This window comes from Cynocephalus volans, chromosome 16 (genome assembly GCF_027409185.1).
Source record: "Cynocephalus volans isolate mCynVol1 chromosome 16, mCynVol1.pri, whole genome shotgun sequence".
In the NCBI taxonomy this organism is placed as follows: Eukaryota; Metazoa; Chordata; class Mammalia; order Dermoptera; family Cynocephalidae; genus Cynocephalus; species Cynocephalus volans.
The window spans coordinates 62,053,651-62,070,920 of NC_084475.1; the positions used below are offsets into that span (position 1 = coordinate 62,053,651).

Sequence of the window (17,270 nt, forward strand, 5' to 3'; positions counted from 1 at the left end):
TCTTTCCCCTTACTATCCTGACTTCTATAGTAATAACTTCCTTATATTTCTTTATAGTCTTACTCTCTAAGTCTGTGTCTCTAAACATCATTATATAGTTTTGGGGTGTTATGTGTATGATCTGTTTTTCAGTTGTCTTTTAAACTAAAGGTGGTTCCTTTCAGTCCCCCCTCCTACCTCTTTTTTTCCTTGCAGTCTTTGTATTGAAAAACCTGATCAGAGACGGATCATTGTACTGAAATAGATTTATTTTTTAGATTGCATTAATTTTGGTGGATTTGGTCTTAGTTGAGCTATTTTTAGCCCAGTTTGAATGATCCTAACTTAAAGTTCTTTCCATTTCAAGTAAAATAAATGTACTCAAATCAGCAAAACTGGGCAAAAATGATATTGATTGGGAGAAGACTGGGTAGCACTCAAAGTGAAGGACGAGTAAACATTCCAGCCTTGGGAAAGTCAGGAACTTGTGGTTTCTAAGACACTGCCATAAGCTGATTCAATTCCAAACCCTTTCTTAACCGTGTGTCTCTCAGCTTAAGTTTTCAGATTTCCTAAGAAAAATGATCAATTTGGCCCAGCTTGGCTCAGTCAGCTCTGGCCAGAGGACAGGGTAGGTAGCAAAGCTGTGGCACTGGGAGGTGTGCAAGCTGGGCTGCCATCTCTGTTGTGTCAGCTACAGGGTGTACCCTTTCTTATAACTTATTTTCATTAAAAAAAAAAAATTTTTTTTTTCCCATGATAGTCCCTATCTTGTTCATAGTGGCATACCTAGACCCAGCATATGAACTTACTGCCTGGTACATAGGTGATATTCATTGATATCTTTCATTTGAGTTGAAGACAAAAAATGTGGACTCCAAGTGTTTTCTGTTATTAAGACTCCTCTGACATCTGTGGCTGAGTATAAAGGCATTTACTCCTCTTTTGTATTTTATTTTCTTTCTCTAGATAGGCTCAGAGTTAGCCTGAGTTTTCCTAAAGGCAAAAGTGGAGACTGGGTTCCCACAAAAGCAAAGGCTATGTGACAGGAGTTCACTTGGAAATGTGATCCTAGGAAGCAAGTGGAAGAGGCAGTACAAACATTATCAAGTTGGCCACTGCTACAGCAACCAGTTGCTTGATCCCACAGAAGAGAAGCCTTATGAAATATGTATCAGAACCTTCCAGAGGGATCCAGAATAAGGGGGGAAGCATTTACCCACGGGGTCCTATTGCTAGCTTGTCAAGTCTTGGCCTGTGGGGCTTTAACTTTTCTGCACTACTGGAGCTTGCTGTTCGAAGCAAGAGGTGCATGGTGGGGCCCAAGGCGAGAACCATCAGATTGCACCTGTGAAGAGCCACTTACCACAGCAGTAGCTGTGGTATTTGAAGTGGCACGCCAGATGTCCAACACAGGCTTATATTAAAAGATCTCATTAAGTGCTACCAGCCTTTGGTGTCCATTAAAAATCAATCGAACAAAAAACTTGTAACTTCTCAAAATTCTAAGCAATTTAAGATTTATTTAGTGTAATCCTCCACCATTTACTTTTCCTAGTTTTTGATGTCTTGAATCTCCAGCTCTTTTCGTTTCACTCTCTTTCCTGAATAGGCAAGTGTCACCCTTTCTGGAGAAGGCCATTTTCATTTATATCTTTGAGTTCCATCCACTTTAAATGCTTCTATTTTATTTCAGAACCCCAAAAAGCTACTTTGTGGCCCTCACAGTGATAGCTTGTGTGAAAAAGGCTTTTCAGTGATAGCATTAGTATACAGTAATGCTTCTATTTGTCTCCAATCCTCTTGGAGGCTAGTAAGTTTGAAATTTAAATGATATTGCTGGTTTTCTTTTTGCTTTTAATGGACATGCAGAAATTGAAATGAGATTGAGGAAAATATAGCAAAGAATGGTGTGATGTCATATAGCGTGAGAGTGTTGGTTTCAAAATGTATTTATTGTCATAAGATAGATGGGTTGCTTTGTTGTTCTCATCCATATTTCAAAATGGTGAACATATATAGTCCCCAAAGACACAAATTGGAATATATTCCATTTCTAATAATTTACAAATTAATTTTATTCTTTTGATTTTTTTTCTTAAAGTCCATAAACCATTTTGCAGTTTGATTAATTTCACTCTTCAAATAGTAAAACAGAGATATAGGGTCTTTATTAACTTGTGCTAGAGTTGATAGCATCTCTAAGATTATGACTTCTGAGTGTGTTAGACTAATTTGTTTTCTCTCGAGTGTTTCTTTAACATGTGGCTCTGCCTCACAGATTTCCTTTTATTTATTCATTTTTTTGCCTGTCCTTATGATTCATAGGTACTTCTGCTCTGCAGGTGCTTCTGTAAAATTTCAGAGTGAAGTAATTTCAGCTGGACATTTCTTCTTTAGTTCCATAAAACATTAAGGTTTTCTTTATTTAGAAACCCCAAATAACACCTTATGTCACTGGCGTTTTACGTATTAGAACATAATGTACATAATTTTTTTCATTTTATTTATATACTTGATGAACTTAATGATTTTATGTTTTTATGGTTATTGCTTTGCTACATTTAAATATGTTTAATAAATTACTATAATTTAAAAATAATCTCTGCCTCCCTGGCACTAGTATTTCTTTTATTATAATAACAGGATTTATTAAAATTTGTTTCGTGTAATTCATTATGCGAGTTATGTAGGTGAATCATGCCTGCATTAGGTAAGCAGAAAACTGAGCTACTTTTCAGAAATGAAATATTCTTAAGTTCAGTATTTCAGGTAACTTTCAATGCTTTGCAAAGACTAACTATTTTGGTTTATAGCCTGTTGCTTTCTGGCCATATAATGTAACATTTTGAGTTTATGTTTGACTGTGTGGCATTCACCAATTCTTAAGTAGAGTAGACTTGCTGTATAAATAATTTTTTATAAAAGATTTATAATCTTTCATGTTAAATATACTCTTCTTGGATACATGTTATAAAGCCATGATTCTGGGAACTTCTTAAACAACTCTTCCCTCTCCCCACACCCCACATTCTTTTAGGATTTTCCTGTTGAGCTGGTCATAATTGGAATTGCTGTACTTCTTCTACAGACTCCGGCAAGTCAGCAGAAGCCAATCTTAAGTCTAGGTAAATAAAAATACACTCACTAGACTAAAATGTAAAAACACAAGTGCAGCAGGAGTCACTTGAGCTATATATCATTCTGTCTAGTATATTTGAGTTTCTATTCTGGAATTTTCCTAATTCATCATTATCAAATAGATTTTTATTATTGTCCAGCAAGGTGTAACCTTGTGCAAGTTTCCATATCCCAAAATTCACCAAGTATCTTAGCTGCCCATTAGGGAGTTATATTCTAAATCATATAGCAGTGACATTCTTAAATATACTAAAGGGCATATCATCTTATTCACAGTTGTATAGCAAAATGAGAATAGCATAAAACCCTTGAAATAAAATAAATGTTTAGCAGTGGTATTTGCTTTCAAAACCCTATATACCTTTTTTCTTCATAACTGATGCTACATTGAACAAAATTTAGTTTATGATTATTGTATTAACCTAGCTAGAACAAATGAAAGATAGTACTCTTTTGGCTGTCAATTATTGGTTTAAAGAAAAAGGGGGAGGCAAAAATTTCTAGTTAAGAATAGTGTGGTAAAGAATCAAGTTGCTTGGTCTGCCGGATGGTGAAGAAGTCACACCTTTAAAATGTGGCTTTTACATCAATGTTGCCCCATTCTACTTGGTCCAGTATAATCCATGTAGTAATGGGGGATCTGTGCCAATTGTTGTATAGTGCCATGATACATTGATATACTCCCATGCTCATCCTCAAAAAGTGCTTGAGAATAAATACCTACTGTATAGCTCATTCTTCTGAGCATTTTAACTCATCATGATTTTGAAAGTAAGTTGCTCTTTCACTTACAATATCCCTTGGAAATGGCTTTAGCACATGGAGGAGGGGATCCTTGGCTCCTTGGCTTTTGATTCCTACCCTACTTTTGCCTGTTGGCCTTGTGCTCATTTGTGCCTCTCTTCCCCAATCCCTTTCTGATCTGTTTTTCCCTTTTTATTTTCTTAGAGCCGTATATGTGTGATCTTCCCATACAAATAATTAACCAGTGTTGCTACTTCTGGTAGCCCTAGTGTTATTTTTTAAAACAGCTTTATTGAGGTATAATGTATATACAATAAAATTCACCATTTAAAAATGTATAATAAAGTATTTTTTAGTAAATTTATAGATTTGTGCAACCAGCACCATCATCTAGTTTTAGAACATTTCCATTATCACCCCCAAACTACTTGTGCTATTTGTAGTTAATCTCATTACAAATCACACCCCCCCCCCAAGACAAATGCTAATCTGCTTTTTGCCTCTATGGATTTGCCTTTTCTGGACATTTTATAAATGGATTTTGTTTTTTGACAAAAAGTCCATAGCCCTAGAGAAACCACATTTCTAGTTCTGAGGCTATACCCCTATATTGTGGCTAATGTATAATAGAAGGATGATACAGGATCAGACACTCAAAATACGTTTATTGTTTGTTGGATAGCAGACTTTTCTCTGTCTTGTAAACCAGTGTCTCTGATTTGAAGTTACCTTCATTAGAGTGAATAAAAATACTGAAAACTTTTGAGCCAGTATGTCATGTTGAAAAGTCAGGAAGAACTGTTGTTCTGTATATTGGGAAAGAGTATTCAAAGAAATAGGGTGATGAAGATAACACTGATTATTTCAAATTAAAAAAATGAACAGCATTAATAAAATATTATGCTTTGTAATTATTAATACTTGCCTTGATTATAAATAGCAAATTATAACATGCCTGGAAGATGTTGAAATATTTGTACTATATGCATTTCCTGTTTTATTAAAGATAATGGATTTTCATGATATCTCAGGGACAATCATAGATTAAGACCAATATTTAGGCAAAAAAAGTAAATTAGTAGCATTAGAGTAACAGGTATTTGTGTTTTATATCATGTTAAGGTTTGACTTCTGAATTATTTAAAATAAAGTACTGACTATTCATTGACATGATTTAAGGCATGTAAAATTTTTTTGGTGTAGTGGGGAAATCAGTTGATTACTTTGTTAATTTAGCTCTGAAGCCTATGAATAATGTCTTACAGTAAATCAGGGTTTTTTCAATAACCTTGTAAAAATACCATGAAAAAAGTATATTTATACCTTAACTCATTCTGTTAATAGTCTAAGGGACACTTGACATGTAACTAAGTTATTGTACATCTGTATATATGTTTCTGATGTGTAAGTTGTTTCCACATTAAAAAAGAATCACTTCTTAAAAATGGTTTTGTTATGCTGGCTGTGGACTTTGGGACTTTGGTGATCTTCTTAGCAATTATAGCCGAAGGGCAGTCCTGCTTCACTTTGCTGTTTACTTAAGCATCCGCTCATATGATTCTCAGCTGGGTTTATAAAGGAAGCCTGTACGTTGGCCTTGTTATCCACTGAACAGGAACTCCTGGTCTCTTGACTCTGCTGAGGGCAGTAGGAGGATCTGAGAGGGTGTAGAGGACAAATGTTGAATTGTATTTAAAAAAAAACTTATAGTGACCTAAAAAGGAGTTGGTTTATACCTTATGATATACAATATGTATTTTCTCAGAGTATCATCAGTTTTTCAGTTATATACATTAACAGCTTATTTTAGATAACAGTTAATTTTTATGCATCTTTTATTTACTATTAGGATGAGATTTATCATCTTAGTTATATGTCTGACCCAGTTGTAAAGGGGCAATAAAACTCTCTGGCATATGACTCAAACAAAATTGCATTTTGTTGGACTGTGGCATTAATTTTTAAAATGCGAATTATTGTTGTTTTGGTGAATAGCTTTGAAGCTCCTCTCTTTTGCTGAGGATCAGAAAATCCCAAAGTCATCTCTTCTGCTAGTGATGCCAATTCTGCAGATATTATCTTCTACTGCCTTGGAAGACTGCATATCCATGGATGAAGAAGGTCCCTCTAGGCAGCAGTTGGCTCTAAACCTTTTGGAAATGGTACAGCAGGAATGTTACAGAGACGACCATGAAAAGGTAATGAGTTCATCCTTGTTTCTCTTAAAGTGTTGATGTGGGATTTATATCTCTGCAGACAATCTCATCTGCTGATGAAGTATCTGTTTGTTTCACTTGTGTGATTGAACTTTACCATTCTGACAGGCAGTGGTATAGGAGATGCTAATCTTTCTGGACTATAATTAGGGAAGGTAGTCTTGTTGTGAAGTAAATTTTAGAAGTGCTATATAATCTTTTTTCCTCTTTGAGATTCCAATGTACATTAGTAGTTAAAGGTCCTGAGGAATCCTACAGAAAAGGAACTAATTCTATACTACCTACCTAAAAAGTATGATACGAAGAAAAAGGATACCATGCTCAATTTTCTGTCTCACCTTTCCTGTTACAATAATGTGAAAGTACTGTCAGTGTTGGTTTAGTGGCTGGTTTCTAGGCTGCATAATATTCTGTTGTGTTGTGTGGATACATTGCATTTTATTTTTCCATTCATCAGTTGATGAACTTTTGGGTTGTTTTCACTATTTGGCTGTAATGAATAATGCTGCTATAAACATTGTTAAAAGAAAAACTTCAGCCAATTTGAATTTAACAAAATTTAATCTGAGTAAGAAAAAAAATAAATGATTCGCAAATAGGGCAGCCCATAGTCAGAACAGATTAAGAGGGACTGTGCCAAAAATTCATGGTCAGATTTATAGACAGAAAAAGGGAAGTGACAGTACAGAAAAATGATGCGAGATACAGACTAGTTGACTGGTTGCAATTGGCTGAGATTCAGCTATCGTCACAGAGGCACACTTCTAAGTTAGGTTTTCGATTTGCCCCTGTGCTCACGTGGCAAGTTAAGTTGTGGTTCCTACGTAAGAGCTTAAGAGCTTAAGAGTGAGTACGGAAGCTTTCTCAGGCCAAACTTTAGTTTGATTTAACAACATTCATGTACAAGTGTTTGTGTGGATGTATATTTTCATTTCTCTTGGGTAGAAGAAACCTAGGAGTAGAATTGCTAGATCATATGACAACTCTGTGTTTCACCGTTTGAGGAACTGCCAGGATGTTTTCCAAAGGGGCTGTACCATTTTACATTTCCACCAGCAGTGTTTGAGGATTCCACTTTCTCCCCATCCTCGCCAACTGTTGTTATTGTCTTTTTTATTTTAGCCATCGTAGTGAGAGTGAAGTGTATTTCATTGTGGTTTTGATTTGCATTTTCCTGATTGTATTTTTAAAATACTCCTTTTACAAGCTAGTAAACCAAGATTAGAGAGGTTAAGTAACTTGTCTGAGTTGCATAGGTAGTGACGGTAGAGTTGGAATTTAGATTTTTGGCTACATCCTATTACTTCCACTTTCATTTTCTTTTTTTTTTTTTGAGCAATTATATATCATCTTGTGCTGGACTTAGTAATAAATAACTAGTGTTTCAGAGTTACAAAGAAACAGTAAATTCATAGTACATTGATATAATCTGGTTTCTTAAGAGCTTTCGGTTAAAAGTTGAAAAGGAATCAGTAAGTTCTAGATCTTGTGTTGCTGTCTTCATCTTCTGAATGACATGAGACTGAAGATGATGTGGGTTATTTTTTGGTTAAAACCTGCCACTCCCACGTTTTTCAACTTTTATCTAAATTCCTCATAGAACTATAGAGCTAAAAAGACCCTCATGAGGCTTTATCTAGTCCAGTCTTCTAGTCTGTTGAGTGATTAATATCCCTTCTAGCAAAAACCTAGCCTACTTGTGTCTTCAAGTTTGAATTTCATACTTCCTCTCCCCACTTTTACTAGCCTATTTTAGTCACTGTTATTGATGAATGTTATTCTTTCCAGTTAATGAAAATCTGTATTGTTCACCTGTATTCACAATTTCTTTTTCAGACCTCCTTAGACAGAGAGTGCTATCAGATGTCTGTCTTATTGTTAACACTTAATGTTCCTGAACATTTTTATTAAAACTTTTAAAAATAAAGATTCTCAGTTCTTTTACTTCTGTTAAAGATGTTTCACAACCATCTAGTATTCACTTAGATGTTATTTTTTTTATGATTTCTTTTCTCTCTTTTGTTTTTTATTGAGACATAATTCTCATAACATAAACCTGCCTTTTATTGATTAACCTACTTTTTCCTCTAAAGGACAGAGCCTACCAGAACTTTCATAGGTCCTCCCTTAGGCTATGAGACCAGGATTTGGTAGCTGGTGCTAAGAAAAAAACCTTGATTGTATCCTTTTTCTGGGGCTGTGCCAGTGACAGCTGTCACTCAGTGAGACAGAGGGACCATTTTGTAACATCTTATTCAACAATGTGCTTTTCTCCTGCTGCTCCAACCTTAGGCAGGCAAACAAAAAACAGAGCCTAAACCTGGACGTAATACTTCAAGTAACATAGGATTGCTTTTCTGTTTTGTTGTTTACTCTTCTATGTCTGTAATGTTGCTGCTTTTGACTCAACTTATGGTTTATAGTGATTTCCAAATTATTTTCTTTTATACTCATATCCACCAGTTTTATTTTTTCTTGCTTAAAGGTAATAGCCATAACCTTTCCATGTATTTTGCAACTTCAGGTTCTAGGCTAGGTGTGTTATAGATGTTATCACATTATCTACCTCAATCTTGGCAGGAGGGTGCTTAACTTTTACAAATGAGGAAAGTAAGACTTAGAGAGATTACATAATGGCTAATAGCTGGCATGGCTGTGCTGAAGTCCTAGTCCAAGGCTGTTTGTCATTAGTCTGAAGAACTTGGGTATAGTTGTTAATGAATTTCATCTTCTTGGGAGGAAAAGTATTTTTAGAGAGAGAGAGCTATATAAACTTAGATATTATTCAATTATAAAAAATTATATATTTTTTGAAATAGTAATATATTCAAATGGTTCAGAAACTATGAAATGTCATACAGTCAAGGCCTCCTTCTTGCCTTTGATTCCATTTGTCTAGTTCTCATTCTCCCAAATAGAAGATGATGATTAATGGTTACTAATTTCTTCAGTATTTGTTTAGATGCTTTTCTCTGCATATACAAGCAAATACAAATAAATAGTCCTTTTTCTCCCCACCCTTAAAAAAAAAAAAATTGGTAGCATTCCAGGCTATCTGTATCTTGTATTTTTGCTTGAGGGATCTTTTCTTGTCAGTACAGATAGAGCTTCCTCATTTGTTTTTACAGTGGCATTTAATTTTCAAATAAATTTCATATTCACTCTTAAGCATATGCTCAAGAGAATTGAACACATATATCCATACAAAAACTTTTATAGGAGCATTCATTGCAGCATTATTCATAATATGCAAGAATAGAAACAACCCAAATGTCTATAAATTGATGAATGGATAAACAAAATATGGTATATTCATACAGTGGAATATTATTTGGCAATAAAAAGGAATGAAGTATTGATACAAGCTACAACATGGGTGAACCTTGAAAACATGCTAAGTGAAAGAAGCTAGTCATGAAAGACTACATATTGTGTGGTTCCTATTATATGAAATGACCAAAACAGAAACAGAAAGTAGATTAGTGGTTGCCAGGAGTGTAAGGGGAATGAGAAATGGCTGTTCATAGTTGTGGAGTTTCCTTTTGGGGTGATGAAAATGTTCTAATATTAGACAGTGATGATCATCATACAATCTATGAATTACTAGAATTAACTGATTTGTAAACATTAAAAGTGTGCATTCTATGGTAAGTGAGTTATATCTTAATAAAGCATTTATTAAAAAATTTTATAAAGCTTAACTTTTACTTCCCATCCTTTCAGTTGTTATCCTTATCCATATGTCATTCCCTAATAACTGGACAGTTATAATCTGGAGATTTCTAATTTGTCTCATCACACTCTACATGGTTTGAGTTATTTTATTAGCAGTCAATGTCTAATGTGTCTTTAATGTCTGTGGCTTTTCCTGAGCCATTTATGCACACAGCTCACCTTGGTAGGATTCTATCTACTCTCTGGCCCTGACTGCACTACTTTATTTCCGTGGGGAGCTATTTTGCAGATTGACTTACCTTCTCTGGGTATTGTTTCAGTTTAGAGCTGTCTTCCTGCAGAAATTATTCACAATTATTAATGAATTCCCAGGCTCTGGCTGAACCACCTCTGTTCCTATCAGCATACTGTCTATCATAAAAATGAATTGTCCGCAGTCCAAGTCTGCCATCTGCCCTGGGCTGCCTCTTCTGAGGGCCTGAAGCTGGACAAATACAATGTTTTTTACTCTCTTCCTTCTCATTGGTGAATGCTTTTTTGGTGATAATTACTCTTTCCAAACTCTGTTGCCTCTGGATCTTGTATATTGATCCGTTTTTTTCTGCCTTAACTGGGGATGAATGGTAAATATGAGGAAAAGTTGTGATAAACTGTTCTAGAGTTCCATCTAACAACTATTTTCTCTTTGTGTAATTCTATTACTTCAAATGTGTGCAGAGAAGTTTTTGGCAGGAATTCAAAATTTGTATTCATTTTGTTGGAAGGGATGATTTCTTGAAATATAAAAAAATAAGTGAATGTCAAAAATATATTTTTGATAAATATATTCATCTCATTTATTCATGCTTTTTTTTGTGTTCATTTTTCAGCTCTCCTACAGGCTTGAATTCCCTATAACCAACATGTATGGTTCAATATTTACAACCTGGAGGATTCTTGAGGTAATGAGGGAAGAATCTGCGGCAAGTGACTGGTTGGCTTCAGTAGAGTCATTGCTCCCTGTTACTACAGTGATCCCTGTGCATGTGTTTCTTCTCCTGGCTCACCTCCTTGTCAAAGATGAAGGACGAAATCTTCACCAAATACTGAAGGTCACTACAGAATTAGCCCAAGCTGATGCCTCTCAGGTAAAACAAGAGAATAACGGAATAGCAGTAATGGGAGAAAAGGTTAATTATTGGAATTGTAGATTATCTTACTTTGTGGATTATTTACTTCAAAGTTTTAAATTATGGGTTGATTCTTTTTCTTTCTTTTTTTGCTGTCTTTATCTTGCCAAGTTGTTCTTCTTTCTCCTTACTCTGAGTTGATGTATATTTAATTATGCAGATATTTCTTTAATGAAAGCACTCTTTGCAAGGAAACCTATACATGGTGCTATTCTGGTTCTAAGATTTTTTGGTCAATTTGCTAATTTGTAATGCTTTTGCTTACTTAGTCTTGCAACCTATACCAATATGCATATTGCTTGGTGTGAATACTGATCTTTAAACGTAGACCCTTAATCCAGGATAAAGGTGCCAATACAATAGGCATTTATATATATTTTAACTTCTTGCAGTTTGATGCTATTTGATGCTATTCAGTCATTTAATAAACTAAAAACTGTAGGGTCCTTGCTGTGTATGGTACTGATCTGTATATTGGGATGAGAGGGTAAACAATCTTTCTTCCTATCTGCTCAGAACTTAGAGTATAATAAGAAAGCAGTCAGACTTTAATAAGACTTTTTCCTGCCTTTTAAACTAACCACTAGCATACTTAACATAGTAATCTGTGATCTTTTACCATTGGAGAGAATCTCTAAAAATGCATTTCCTGTGAAGGGAAGGGTTTCCTAACCAAGTAGGTATGGTGTTTGTAGTATCTTCTCTTTATAAGTATTTGTGCTGTGTTTCTTTTGAAGTGTGGTGAAGAAAACATTCATTTCTTAATGGAAAATTATGCGTTCCTAGAGGAAAAAATTTGGTGGTAGAGGTGGGGTAAATGTGTTTATTTAAGATATAAAGTTAATCTATTTGGAATTCCTTTTTACACTCAATTTGTTATGCTTATTCCTTTTTGTCAAGTAAACAACTGCTGATATTTCACAAAAAGTTTTCACTCTGACCAGGCCTCTTCTGTTCTGATTCTGTGAGTGGATCTGTAACGTACTCAAAGTACCTTTGTTTCATGGTGTATGGATAATGTGAATCTTTTCAACTTGCTTCCTACTTTATTTCTCTGTCTACTTTCTGTAATGATCCTTCTTCTAACCAATGTTTTCTTTCAGTGTTGTTACCTTGTATGGTAAACTCTTTAGAACAAACAGTTAATGCAGAGATAATGCCTGGAGATTATTTAAAGAATGATCCCTTCAAGTCATGCAGTGTGACACCTTGATCTGTGTAAAACACTAATGTAAAACATATATTACATCCATTTATACACACACACACACACTTTCAGGAAATGCTTTTGGTTTTTGGAATTCTAGGGTGATAACGTTTAAAAAGCTTTTATTTAATAAGTACATTGTTGCTGTGGGGGGTGGGGAGGGGAGAAGGGAGAATGGGTCTGGCCCATGACTGGTTCCTTTGCTGGCCTGGTTGCAGGAGGTGGGACCAAGGCCCGTGGCCCACTGTTGTCGTCTTCAGGCTTGGGGTGAGGGGGTGCAGATTTCCACTGCCCCAGCTGTGTTTCTCTGGCCTCCTAGAGTGATAATTTTTGATAACACATAACAGAAGCCTATCTTAAGCTGCCTTAACCAGTTTTTACTAGCTCTAGTACTTAGGCCAATTATGGCCTAAACAGTATATTCAAGGTACAGTTTCTTTCTTCCCTCTGTGAATTGGCTGGAAGCCCAAAGCCTTATAACCTTACATTTATAACCCCAAAAGAAGAGAGAAGCAGAGAATGCTTGAATTGGCTTTGCTTGGGTCTCAACCATCATGATAGGATCATGGGGCACTTTGATTGGCTATCCTGGGTGGAATGGGAGTGAGTGAAGCATCAGGGCCCAATATTGTTTGTGCTACCAGGTTCATGTGGAATGAGGGTGGTATGGCTCCCCAAAGGAAAGATAGTTTTCTGGTAACAGGAGTGGAAATGCACTAAATAGGCCAAAAATGTGGAGCAGAACTTCTCAATTTGTGTTTCAGGGGACGCTGAAATACTGTGTGAAAGGTTTGCTGGGATATTATCCTTTCTGCAGCCAGGTGATTGTCTCAGCTCAGGCTGCCGAAGTCTCTGGCTGGTAGCCTCTGGCCACCTGCTGTTTCATTTATTTATGCTAGTATCCTTATAAACATTATTTTTCATGTGCGTCATGAAATGGAACACGTTGGGAAGCACTAGAGTGACCATCCAGCTTCATTTATTTATTCAATAAATGTTTAAGAAGCAGTGCTGTAAATTGAAATCAGTTTATTACACTTCTGTTGATTATTTTTTGGATAGTTTTGAAAGAAGTGAGAAAAACACTCAGTGTAGTTGTGCTGTTAAGATGAATGGTAGACTTAGTTCATTAATAAGAGCCTAGAAGTGAAGTTATTTAAGTATTTGGGAAAAGACAAAAGAAGTGCCCTAAATAGGAGAAAGTGTTTTTTTTCCCCTTCTCTTTTCCTTATGAAGTTATTATATTGTATCATTTTACTGGCCTTTAGCTATGAGATAAAGCAGCCAAAAAGAAAGGACTGAGTATTTTGAAAAAGCAAATTTTCTAATTGTGAATGGATCTGGAGTAGAATCAATTCAAATGAGTTAGAGTTACTTTCTGCTATTGGTGGAGTAATTTCTGTTTCATTTAGTTGACAAGACTACATGAGGTGTGTTTATATTTCATGTGTGTTTTTCCTTTCTCACCTTAGAGAAAGAAGGATAATTGTTCAATGGGGGATAGTGATTCATGGGGGAGTTGATACTAAAGAAATGTTTTAGACTACTAATAAGCAAGGCTAAATAAATAGGTTAAGATTAGGAATTTCAAGGCTGTCTTTCACCTCTTTTCTGATGGTCACCTAACCTCTATGTTAGAATTCCATTGCCTGCAGTATGGATCTCTTGGAATTGTGTTCTAATGATACCTTGACTCTACTGTAAGACCTTGTGAGAGAAAATATTTGACATGTTTAAAAGAGATGAGCTGTGTATGAAGTATGTGTTGGTATTATTGTTACTATTAGTAATTCTATTCTAAGTGGTAGTATAGAAATTATGTTTAGTAGTAATAATTAATAGTAATGCAAATTATTAGTATTAACTAGTAACACTATATTAGTGTTAATAATACTTTAAAAAAGTGATTTTAAAAATGTGATTGTTACTTCTTACCTATCATGGAGTTTGATGGATTCCCCTTCCCCAATGTGAGTTTTCATCCTTAGTCTCTCACCTGGTCCCTCTGTGGCATACATTTTTCATTAGGTTTAATGCATTTAGGGTCATCTAAGACTATGAAGATAAGTGGTCTGAAGGGAACCTGGCCTTGTGAGTACCAAACTGGATACAAATGATGATTTAAAAATGACTAGATAGATAGTACCCAATGCTGAGGCAATATATAAACACTTAAAAAAAATAGTAAGAAACTTTTTTTCCATATCTAGAAATGTTATATCAGCAGTTACTAATAATCCTTATAGTTTTCTTACACAGACATCACGAGACTCTCTTTGCAAAAGAAACAAGCTCAGGTCAGGCAGCACTCAGTAAAAGTTCAGTGCTTTTTACGTTTTTGGAGAGAATGTTTTAGAGTGTTCTAGGGAGAGATCCAAGAACGAGCATCCTGAGTGAATTCCCATGGAAGTCTTGAAAGTTTTAAAAACATTGATTTATTTTAGAGAGAGGTTTTCATATCGTGGTCTTTGCTTATAATAAATGGGAGTTCTACTTCCCAAATTAGTGTTTTGTTTTTTTCCCCCCTCAGAAATAGCAGCTGGTAGATTCATATGCTTATTGATTATGTTTGTGTAACAAGTCCCTGCCTTTCTGATACTGTAATATTATTTTCCCACATTTTGATGTAAATCATTTAGGGTGCCTTCAGAGATGCATAAATGACAACTGAAACACATGGCTTCATGGCTCATGTAAAGTAATGTCGTTGATCTTATTCTTTCCTTGTCAGTGAGCTATTTCCTACCTCTGTGATTTGTCCAGGATCTGGCCACATCTGGTGTGAAATCAGTGGTAGTGAATGTTAAGCATAGGCTCTACTGAGTTAATTAAGGGACAGTGAATTCCAGACCTAAATGAGGACTTTTTCTGAATTTTAATTTATGGTCCTTCTAAGGACAATATCAAATAACATTCTGAACCCTTAGCTAATGTTTGGCCCACCTGTGTAACATGATTGTGGACGGTTAGGAAATGTCTGAGACTGATAGTTAATGACTCTTCGTTAATCAACAAGTATTGATCGACCTCCTCTGTCCCCATGCATATGAACCTAGCACGTGACATCTCACTTGTCCAGACCTCATCTGGCTTTGTGATCTGTAGCTGTGTACCTCAAATATACACTTAATAGGTGATACCACTAGTTCTGTACCATTTTCTTCAGCCCGTTCCGTATACCTGATTGTGTCTTGCTTCTAAGACTCTCAGCCAGAAATCTTACTTTTTCTTCTTCTCTTCCTGTCTCTTCCTTCCCTTTTGGATTTTATGTTCTTTGCTAACTCTGACCTTGGCTTCCAGTAATGTTCTAACCACTTTCTCTCTGGCAACTTCAGGTAAATTTCTCTCTGTATCTACCTGGGACTGTCCCCACCCATCCTCCGCAATGTTTTTCTGGCCTCTGGCCCCTTGAGAAGAAAGGGTTATTACCTCTTAAAACCTTCTCTAATGCCTGTTCTTCTGTTCCTTCTTTATTGGTCTCCCGTATAGCTGTTGGTATTGAGCATTAATTATATCCTAGGGAACAATAGAGATGTTGGAGGAAACTATGTTCACATAGCTTTGTGAGTCCATAAAAGTCTTATAGGAGTTATCAGATGCTTGATGGTATTATGTCTTACAAGTATATGTGGAGAGAATAACTGACAAAAGATTATATTCTCTTTTGGAAATTAAAGCTACTTGTTAGTGGTTTTAAAACCTGAGAAATGTGTTTTCTTCCAAAGTTTCTGCCTATGTGGTTAAAGGTTTATGGCAAGATTAAATTGTTAGATATCTGAACTGGACGTTAACCACAAAGATTAGCAATTTTTAGATAGGTCGAGATGTTTTAAAATAAAATCCTTTAATAGTTTATTATCTTACCTTCAATGGAATAACTCTAAATACTATGTATAAGATATGTCAATTTCTTTTTGACTGATTTATAAAATGGAATATGCCAAAGAACAAAAGCTTATAAATTTGACTTTAGAGAACCAAAAGTTTCTTCCTTAAAACCTACCCTCATTGATGAGCTTAACAAAAAAAAAAAAAAAAAGTTTCTTGAAACTCAATGCCTCTTTTGAACCCTTGGTACTTGCTTGCTTTTCTTTTGTTTGTAAGTGGGGATAGAATTATGTTTGTTAGTTTTATTTTGTTTGGTTTTACTTGCATTTTACAACTCTGAGTCTTTTATTTCCTTTTTATATTTTGGTTAAGTCTAGTTAAAGGTCTTGCTTAATGGGAACAATTGCAATCTTAGATAATTTTATTTTATTCTTTGTGATGTTTTCTGGGCTTAATTTTTTCCATTTGTAAAAGTGTATACATATTCGAGCCATTTGAAATCACTTATGTGGGTAGGTTCATGGCCCATGACTTGTGGGTCTTTTAGAAGTCATATATTATCAAAATAGTGAAGGTTGACTTTCAGGGCAGAATCCTGTGATAGTTCTACTCAGGGTCAGAAGCCATATTTTAACATGGAAAATGAATAGGAAATGTGTGAAATTTAATGGTCTGTAAGTTACTGCTGTGAGAAAAGGAGAAAAGATATTCCATAAAAGAACTTGCACAAAGAGTCTTTGGACACTTTGCACTCTGTTCTATTGTCACTGAGTTATATGAATTCCTACCCCCTGAAGTCAGTCTGCTTCCTGTGTTCTTCACACCAGCAAAAAGAAACCAGAATGTACAGTACTTTTAATAAAGAGCTTTATAGATAAGGGCTGTACTACTATTCCTTGGTAGCTGTAGCATTGATTATGCCTAGAGAAAAATTGGGATGAGCCTGTCAGCATGAAGCAATTAGACAAAGAGAAACAGACCAAAATACAAGGTCAAGTTGCATCTACCCTATTCTACGGCAATATGTTTATTTTTTTCTTTATAAACCCCTTGTAGAGAGTTTTGGAATCAAATGTTTTTAACTGGCGTTTGAACCCTTTTATGTTTTCCTGGTGTGTACAATAAGTCTAAAGTTTATTCTCAGAGAAGCAGTTCTCTGTTAATTTTCTGCCATTTTTGGGTGTTAATATTGGGCTGAGTTACTTCTGATGTATCTACAGATTAGAAAGTCCTTAAAATTCTCATTAAAGGAAAAGTTTGATTGTGACTTTTCAGTCCAACCCATATCACTGTGACACTCAGTAGCTTACT

The 17,270-nt window shown here is 35.3% G+C and overlaps 1 protein-coding gene and 1 non-coding gene across 4 annotated transcripts in view; both read left to right on the plus strand.

The window, feature by feature from the left end:
• FOCAD (focadhesin) overlaps positions 1-17,270 on the plus strand; it is a 338,731-nt gene that overhangs the window by 91,273 nt on the left and 230,188 nt on the right. For all 3 annotated transcript variants that reach the window (XM_063080862.1, XM_063080864.1, XM_063080865.1), the window contains 3 exons: positions 3,020-3,107; positions 5,860-6,062; positions 10,625-10,882. In XM_063080862.1, the coding sequence (XP_062936932.1) occupies positions 3,020-3,107; positions 5,860-6,062; positions 10,625-10,882 (549 nt within the window). The remainder of the gene's footprint in view (positions 1-3,019; positions 3,108-5,859; positions 6,063-10,624; positions 10,883-17,270) is intronic.
• Positions 8,185-8,313, plus strand: LOC134365331 (small nucleolar RNA SNORA30/SNORA37 family). Its single transcript, XR_010022036.1, has one exon. It is a non-coding gene; the product is annotated as a small nucleolar RNA SNORA30/SNORA37 family (small nucleolar RNA).